The sequence below is a fragment of the Lottia gigantea genome (assembly GCF_000327385.1).
Source record: "Lottia gigantea unplaced genomic scaffold LOTGIsca_254, whole genome shotgun sequence".
NCBI lineage: Eukaryota > Metazoa > Mollusca > Gastropoda > Lottiidae > Lottia > Lottia gigantea.
Genome location: NW_008708770.1, coordinates 71,408 through 81,033, shown reverse-complemented (window position 1 = coordinate 81,033; position 9,626 = coordinate 71,408). Strand labels below are relative to the sequence as shown.

The 9,626-nt window shown below is 32.6% G+C and overlaps 1 protein-coding gene across 1 annotated transcript in view; it reads left to right on the top strand.

The window, feature by feature from the left end:
- LOTGIDRAFT_175220 (hypothetical protein) overlaps positions 1–6,905 on the top strand; it is a gene marked incomplete at both ends in the record, with an annotated part of 32,189 nt that extends 25,284 nt beyond the window's left edge. The window contains 5 exons of the mRNA XM_009055846.1: positions 3,901–3,970; positions 4,384–4,458; positions 5,419–5,485; positions 6,138–6,265; positions 6,792–6,905. Coding sequence (XP_009054094.1) covers positions 3,901–3,970; positions 4,384–4,458; positions 5,419–5,485; positions 6,138–6,265; positions 6,792–6,905 — 454 coding nt within the window. The remainder of the gene's footprint in view (positions 1–3,900; positions 3,971–4,383; positions 4,459–5,418; positions 5,486–6,137; positions 6,266–6,791) is intronic.
- Between the last annotated feature and the right edge of the window lie 2,721 nt (positions 6,906–9,626).

Below are 9,626 nucleotides of genomic sequence, written 5' to 3'. Positions count from 1 at the left end.
TATTTGAAAAAGTTGTCTATAGGCCATATTTGTCTCTATGGCCAATATGCATTAAAACTGTAAAAAATTATTTTCTGTTCTATGGCAGATATTTGAGTTCTGTTTTTTCTGAAATGTGCAGATAGTCCATGTGAATATTGGTGCAAAATCCCAGCATTGTAGCTTTGTAAGTTTTCACGCAAATAATGTATTTGTCTTTGAGCACTTCTTGTGCACCAATATGCAGACTGCATATAGCTAGTTTTAAAACTTACAGATTTTGATTTGATTTATTGTGTTTTTTGAACTCCTTGGGGTTTAATTAGTAGGAATAGATCAAAACTTGAGCCAAAAGTTTGTATTTGAAAATATTTGCCTCTATGGCCAATATGCATTACAACTGTAAAAAATTATTTTCTGTTCTATGGCAAGTATTTGAGTTCTGTTTTTTCTGAAATGTGCAGATAGTCCATGTGAATATTGGTGCAAAATTGCAGCATTGTAGCTTTGTAAGTTTTCACGCAAAAAATTTATTTGTCTCTGAGCACTTCTTTTGCACCAATATGCAGACTGCATATAGCTAGTTTGAAAACTTACAGGTTTTGATTTGATTTCTTGTGTTTTTTTTAACTCCTTGGGGTCTAGTTAGTAGGAATAGATCAAAACCTGAGCCAAAAGTTTGTATTTGAAAAAGTTGTCTATAGGCCATATTTGCCTCTATGGCCAATATGCATTAAAACTGTAAAAAATTATTTTCTGTTCTATGGCAGATATTTGAGTTCTGTTTTTTCTGAAATGTGCAGACAGTCCATGTGAATATTGGTTCAAAATTTCAGCATTGTAGCTTTGTAAGTTTTCACGCAAAAAATTTATTTGTCTTTGAGCACTTCTTGTGCACCAATATGCAGACTGCATATAGCTAGTTTGAAAACTTACAGATTTTGATTTGATTTCTTGTGTTTTTTGAACTCCTTGGGCTCTAATTAGTAGGAATAGATCAAAACTTGAGCCAAAAGTTTGTATTTGAAAAAGTTGTCTGTAGGCCATATTTGCCTCTATGGCCAATATGCATTAAAACTGTAAAAAATTATTTTCTGTTCTATGGCAGATATTTGAGTTCTGTTTTTTCTGAAATGTGCAGATAGTCCATGTGAATATTGGTGCAAAATTTCAGCATTGTAGCTTTGTAAGTTTTCACGCAAAAAATTTATTTGTCTTCGAGCACTTCTTGTGCACCAATATGCAGACTGCATATAGCTAGTTTGAAAACTTACATTTCTTGTGTTTTTTGAACTCCTTGGGCTCTAATTAGTAGGAATAGATCAAAACTTGAGCCAAAAGTTTGTATTTGAAAAATTTGTCTGTAGGCCATATTTGCCTCTAATGCCAATATGCATTAAAACTGTAAAAAATTATTTTCTGTTCTATGGCAGATATTTGAGTTCTGTTTTTTCTGAAATGTACAGATAGTCCATGTGAATATTGGTGCAAAATTTCAGCATTGTAACTTTGTAAGTTTTCACGCAAAAAATTTATTTGTCTTTGAGCACTTCTTGTGCACCAATATGCAGACTGCATATAGCTAGTTTGAAAACTTACAGATTTTGATTTGATTTCTTGTGTTTTTTGAACTCCTTGGGGTCTAATTAGTAGGAATAGATCAAAACTTGAGCCAAAAGTTTGTATTTGAAAAAGTTGTCTATAGGCCATATTTGCCTCTATGGCCAATATGCATTAAAACTGTAAAAAATTATTTTCTGTTCTATGGCAGATATTTGAGTTGTGTTTTTTCTGAAATGTGCAGATAGTCCATGTGAATATTGGTGCAAAATTTCAGCATTGTAGCTTTGTAAGTTTTCACGCAAAAAATTTATTTGTCTTTGAGCACTTCTTGTGCACCAATATGCAGACTGCATATAGCTAGTTTGAAAACTTACAGATTTTGATTTGATTTCTTGTGTTTTTTGAACTCCTTGGGCTCTAATTAGTAGGAATAGATCAAAACTTGAGCCAAAAGTTTGTATTTGAAAATATTTGCCTCTATGGCCAATATGCATTACAACTGTAAAAAATTATTTTCTGTTCACGCAAAAAATTTATTTGTCTTTGAGCACTTCTTGAGCACCGATATGCAGACTGCATATAGCTAGTTTGAAAACTTACAGATTTTGATTTGATTTCTTATGTTTTTTTAACTCCTTGGGCTCTAATTAGTAGGAATAGATCAAAACTTGAGCCAAAAGTTGTATTTGAAAAAGTTGTCTATAGGCCATATTTGCCTCTATGACCAATATGCATTAAAACTGTAAAAAATTATTTTCTGTTCTATGGCAGATATTTGAGTTCTGTTTTTTCTGAAATGTGCAGATAGTCCATGTGAATATTGGTGCAAAATTCCAGCATTGTAGCTTTGTAAGTTTTCACACAAAAAATGTATTTGTCTTTGAGCACTTCTTGTGCACCAATATGCAGACTGCATATAGCTAGTTTGAAAACTTACAGATTTTGATTTGATTTATTGTATTTTTTGAACTCCTTGGGGTCTAATTAGTAGGAATAGATCAAAACTTGAGCCAAAAGTTTGTATTTGTAAAAGTTGTCTTGAACACATTTTGTGCTCCACTGTGCAGACTGCAAATAACTAGTTTGAAAACTCACAGATTTTACCTTGATTTCGTGTGTTTTTAAGTACTTGGAATATAATTCTTGATCGAAATAGGGTTAATTGCCGAAAATGGGTAATAGTCGTATTTGATTCTATGGCTTGTGATTGTAATTTGGTGCTTTGTATTTTGATAGGTGGAAAATAGCAAAAATTTAGCAAAATTGAGTTCTTTGTAAAATTTTGGTCATTTTTTGGTTCTGTGGTCTTTTCCAGGAATAACGCCCATAATTCTTTTTGAAGGGCAGATTATTTTAGAGATTGTTTTAATGGATTTTCTCTAGAAACTTTATGGATACTATTGTAGTTTGGTATTTTAGGTTCTATGGTTATTAGAACGATTGTTTTTCTAATTTGATTTTAACCATTTTTAAAATTATGCGACTATTGTCTTTACCAGAGGCAAGAAATAAACAGCACGTTTCGGACTATGTAGTAGGTTAGTTGAATAGTAATCAAGACAATTAGTAACTGGTTACTAGTGACTACTCGCTCAGTCAGTCTGCTTTGTTTATAGCAACCGGTAAGTCGACTTTTTGAAATTTGCTGAAATTTTAGTTAGATTTCAAGAAATGCCCCCTTCCTCTCGATTTGATAAAGTAATATTTATTGTATTAAATATATTAATGAAAGATTCATTGCAAAAGTCCATTGCAAATTGTTTTTGAGATAAACATGAAGCAAAGCTTGGCTTTTAACTAGGACTCAAAATAAGGCATTATTTGGCTCCCTTTCTCAAATTACTTTTATACGCTTTATTAATAAAGGAAAGTGCCTTGCCTTATTTTGTTTGTCCCTCCCCTCCGGCCTCCTAAACTAATTAATCGTAGTTCATTCTCCCCTTCGGATGAGAGAATAAGGCAACCCATACACCGATAGACCTTTGACTGCTGATAGACATATGCCGATGACAATTTCAGCTCAATATGATATTGTGGTATTTTCAGAATGCTGTACCCTTTAGTTAGAAAATAATGTAATTCACAAATAATCCACTTCATAACATCTCTTCATCATAATTCCCTAAATGTCTATATAAATAGTCCAAGTTTCTTTATGTGCCTGACGACCATGGAGGAAACCATTTTAACCAGTGTAATGGTTAAGTTAAAATGCAATTACAGAAGAACAGTTTTTTTCAAAAAGGATGCGTAACTATTCAACATAAAATTAATATCTTTTACACATCTTCGCCACTATCTGTCAAATGAACACATCGATAACATTTAGATTTTGATGATTTTGTCTTTTCGTTTCAGGCCAGGGTGCTCAATAGTGGCTTTTACTATTGAGTTAATACACAATAGTTGGGATACCATTCCCGTGGAGGTTAGTATATCATAGATGTACATTATAAGGGTATAAAATTGAGCACTATACAAATAAACCGTGCGCGTATAATCCTTTCTTTAAAATGATGTATCAAGAATGTTCAATGTAGTCTGATAACCTTTGATGCAACAGATATCGTGATAAAGTCATATGATACTAGCTACATGTGAGATTTTTTACTAGACACCTGCAAGTGACAACAACTGAATCTTCCATTGGTACAAGTTTGCTTACTTGATTGATACAGATAGTTTGAAGTGAGTTTGATCAGAAAAATAATGAATTATATCCTGGTCAGTCCCAGTGACATTGATGCTCATACATCAGTTTTAATGAGCCAAGTTATTACACATGTAAAACAAAAAGTTTATTTCATGGTTGTATTATCGTGGTGTTTTCTTATATTTCAGGGTTTCAAGTATAGTAGCTCGTCTTTAGCTACGGACAACATGGTTAGATATGGTGTACAACCTATGTTTTTGGAGGTAGCTCACAAGGAGCAAAATTTTCGCGTTTACGGGTTGGGCTCGCGTGTAGTTTAGTTTTAGCAGCCTGTGGGCTACCTTGCTAGGGCCACCTAGGTTGTACTCGGCTAAGCTGCCATATCATGTCCACCCAGCCTCTCTTAAAACAAAGGGCGGTAAGTATTTCTCATTTTATAATATTCAGATATTTGTTGACTTCTACCTAGTTGATTTAGAAAAGTGCGAGTTTACTTTATATATAACCTTTGATTTAGTAAAAATAAATCCCACTTTCGCAAGCCAATTACACGTCGTGTCTCACATGGTATAGCTGTACAGAATCATCTCTTTCACAATTTTCAAATGAATCTGGTTGAGAATTAATTTAAATCATTGATGGGATTAAGGACTTGAAGGATCAGGGGTTAGATAAGCAAATCAAATCACCTTTATTCAATAAAGATGAGTCGGATCAGTTAGCATAAGCAAGAAAATTACGTTTTTTATGTGGAGGAATTTCCACGCAGGGGTGTTGCGCAACTTGAAACATAGACAATGAACTGCCAAGTATGGGGATCAGTTCTTGATTGGTTTCAGATGAAAACACCTTGACTATGGCAATGAGAATTAATTCTAATTTTATTTCTGAATTAGCTCTATTAAAACTAGGTAGAAATCATCAGGTGTCAGACTATTACTTGATAAAAAAAACCTGCACAAGCCCGCCATGATGTTGATTGCAACAAAATATCTAATTGCGGACTGTCAAGATTGATTAGGGTGAAAATGTATAGTATGTATTCTGTGAAAAAATAAATAACATATTAAATATCTAATTTTAGGAGTGCATTTCTAGATCGCTATACAATTGAAATATTGAGCACTATTTCAACAGTGAAAGTATTTTGTTATTGTAATTTTAGGTCGCATAGCGTGAAACGACATGATTTTTGAGGTTCTGTTTAATTTTTCTAATTTTAGGTGTATACAGATAGAGCTTCAATATATATGAATAAAGTGCTTATGGTGTGGCATGGAAGCTCCTCGTGTAAGTTTCAAATTATCATATTTTAGAAATTCTGTTAACGCCTGTTCTGGCATATCATGCATAATGTCAAATGGTTAAAATATGACGAGGGACGCTTGGTGACTCAGTGTGCTACAGGTTGTGCATCCGAAAGATCGGTCGACTATTGAACATGGAAAACATGTACTACTTCCCTGACAAAATTACATTACACACTACATGTTGTATGTTCACATTAGCCCTACCAGATGCAGAAACGAAAAACGTAAAACATCCCCTTATTCCACGTTTTCTATCTAGAACAGTTTATGACAACTCGGTATCCCTTGAAGAGTACACTTTTAGGGAACTCTGAATTAAGAAAGGGGGGGATTTCATTCTTAAATACATTTTTTTTCTCGATCCTTTAATCATTAGTGTAGGTTATTATCCGATACACCTCCACTTTTTGTGATACACCTACACTTTTCTGATACACCTACACTTTTTGTTCCGCTGCGTATCGGAAAAGTCCAGGTTACACTATAAATGGCGGCTTGCAATAACAGTTCATAATTTTTTTACAAGTTATCGTTGAAAGATTCTCTTCGTCGTCTGTCTTTGAGCAAATTGCTTCCATAAATATAATATAAATTTGCATAATTTCATAAAGTTTCAAATAATTTTCTTTAAGATTTTTCTAAATGTTATCAATATTTAGTTCTCGAAAAAGTTATACTATTATATAAACAGATGGACCGTAGTTACATTAGTTATGACATCAACCCAGTACATGTATGTAATCAGCAAAAAATTACGAAAGTAAGCTGTCATCTGATATAAATAAAGTGATAGAAAACAATATGATAAGATAAAGTAAGAGTTTATCTACAAATTTTGTAGAAGTAATATTTAACTCGACAGGGTTTATATAACAATTAGTAATTTATATATTTTGAAATGGAAATTAAAAGTTGTTTATCAGTCGATGTACAGAATCTAATGTAATGTAATGAAATATGGCACATATTTATATCCGAAATTAGCTCATGTTTTACAAACACGCTTAAAATGAAGCGTATCTTCAACTTGTATTTTACACAATGGATAAAGTGGACTATATCTATATTGTAAATCAATGTTATTTGTGAACATTCTAGAATGATAAGTACTAGCAATTTTCGGTGTTTGGAAAATAATTTAAAAAGGCATGCGAACTCTGTAAAGTCTAAAGTAGTTTTGACATTATTTTGATGAAACGTGTCGGCGACAGCTAATTGTTTCCTTGTTATGGCAACAGATCTGTGATGTGAAGGTTCGTTACTATTTTTGTTTCAATCCATTTCAGGTTAGAAAGGGTGAATCTTCTGTTAATTTACCTACCCACTATAGCACTGCCACAATAGGAGTGTTCTGGGGTCATGGCCTGTATGACCCTACAGATCCTCCTACTCACAGATGAAGAACAGAAGAAGCGGCGCGCGCCAACAGATGAAGAGGAACAGATGAAGAACAGATGAAGAACAGATGAAGAGGAACAGATGAAGATGTAGGGCGAATCCTCCACCCATTTTTGGTAAGTTGGTCTTACACACTTTTTTAGACTGATTGTAGCTCATTTAGTTAAAGTTTTGGAATCTTGACGTAAATGTTACAAATCTAACAAATGGTACTAAATGGAAGCCTTAAAATATTGTTCAGTAAGATCTCAAATTATCAGAGTGTGAGAGTAAACAGATAAATATACTTCTTACATTTTATTGTTTTGGCTTATATATTGTAAATTACAATACAAACATTTAGAATTCACAATACAGAAATACACATATAATCAAACACACTTAAACAAACACATACAATCAACTCATTACAAATATCAATTTCTAATACAAGAATTACAAAATACAAAACATATATAAACAAAGGATGAAAGATGTGTGAAAAAGGTTAATATTTTTGAACAAAATTAACAGCCTAAATGACTCATACTAATGAAATAATATCATTATACAATTTAGAAATATAAATGTCATAATTTTAAAAAAATTACTGCTTCTTGGTTGAAGTTCAATATTTAACTGACTTGTTTAGGTTTTGAGACAGTTAAGAATAACTCATTGTAGAAAAATAATTCACTTAAAGAAAAAACAACTCACTACCTAACACTGATTGTATAACAAGACATTTCTTAAAGCTATCATGTACTGAATAAAACAGAAACCAAAGGTTTACTCTTGTCCTGTTAATTAGTCATTTTATAAATAAAATTTTACAATTTCAAACATTGTGAGGACTGTACTTCATTCTTTAGAGTGTTGGAATCTTGACTTCATTGGTTTTCTCTCAAACAAATGATGGCTATTGGTTGTATGTTAAAATGGCAAAAACAATACTGATGATTTTTAAGAATTGATTCTAGTCAACCTTTCTGTAAATATGAAGTTAACAATATCTTCAAGAACCTGAGTTGTTACTCTTGAAAAAAATAGTCTTGACTTTTGTATTTTCACAAGGATTTATCACACCGAAACTACTGTTTCTGGCTGACTTTCACAAAACTTGGACAGGTTAGATTTGATGGTTTTGATGATTTGTATAGAAATGGCCTCTGGCACTCGCCAAGCAGGCCATGCTTATTCCTTTCTGTAAATATGAATATACAGTGAGCAAGGACCAGTAAGTTGACAAGATATGCAAGAACCTGAATTGTTACTCTTGAAAAAAATTGTCTTGACTTTTGTATTTTCACAAGGATTTATCGGACAGAAACAGTAATTTCACAAAACTTGGACAGGTTGGATATGATTTTTTTGATGATTTTTATAGGTAGGTTCTTGATGCCTTGGACAGGTTTGAGGTTTGATCGATGAATATGTTAGGCCTATCGTATTGTGCAAGTCGTTGTGATTACTGTGACAGCTTGGTTGAATCTTCAGTCGCTCAGCCCCCTTCAATCCCCATGAAGTCAGTCTTTTCCCTATTTGAACCCATATTTGTACTTCGGAAGGCTGGTACAGCCACTGTAACTCCTAGTTATCTAAGTTGCTAAACTCTCACTTCTGTTTACTATGGTTTCGTTTTAGATTAAAAAGTATGAATTAATTAAATGAAAATTGGGGAATATTTGTATACAGCAGTAAGCCATGTATTCTTTTTAAAAAAAGTTAAATTCAAACGAACAGAAACTTTGACAGTTATCATGAATTAGAAATGAAGTGTGATTGGAGTTTTACATCCTACTTTTCATCACATGTCATGAATAAGAGATATGTACTTGTAATTATAATTGTGAGCGGCGAGTGGTGACCTCTTCCCATCTAAAACTAGTGCAGTTGAAGAAAAAAATATTCATCTCTTGTTATTACCAAATTTATCAGAATTCTAGTTTCGATTTTTTTTCTATTTCTTATGAGGTAAATTCTGAAAATTCGTTCGGACCATTACACCGGTTTCGAAGGTCCAGAATGACTTACGGTGGGTAGCTAAATAAACGTATTCAAGAGATAAATTAACTGTGATCTGAAGCATTGTGGTTAGACTGTATACTAGTAAAGGGAGATAATTACTCTTCTGCTTAGGAGACTCATTCGGTTTCTTCTGATCAAAAAAAAAATAGACCTTTTCTTGTAATTTACTGTTTTATTTCTCTCTCCACAGGTAAATAATCGGTTTTATTTATCTTAATTCTATATCAGATTGTTTGCTAAATATCAATGTTCATGTTCAAAATAATAATAATTGTTGACAGTTCTTGTTATGTGAAAAATATCCAAACTATCACGTGTAGAATTTGACTTTATCGTATGACATGAAGGTATTAATAATAATAATATTCACTCTTTATTAGGGTAAGAAATTGGGCTAAATAAAGTTATTTCCGCTCATGAATATGAGTGAGTAGTCAATTTGTATAGTCTACTATGCCCTATAAATTTCAGCTTTCTGGGAAGCATTTAAAATTGAAAGTCCCTACGGTCTCATTGTAAGGAACAAGATTTGGGTGATATACAGTGGTGTAACCTATTTTCGTGGATATAAGGATTCAACACCGAATTTCGTGAAAGTTAAGAAAAAGAAAAAAAAAATTTATGTCTTAGATGTTTCCTCAGATATTCTACAAAATAATTAAAATTGGTTTATTTCGATTTTCTTTATGAATCCTTCACTTTGACCCATATTTCAT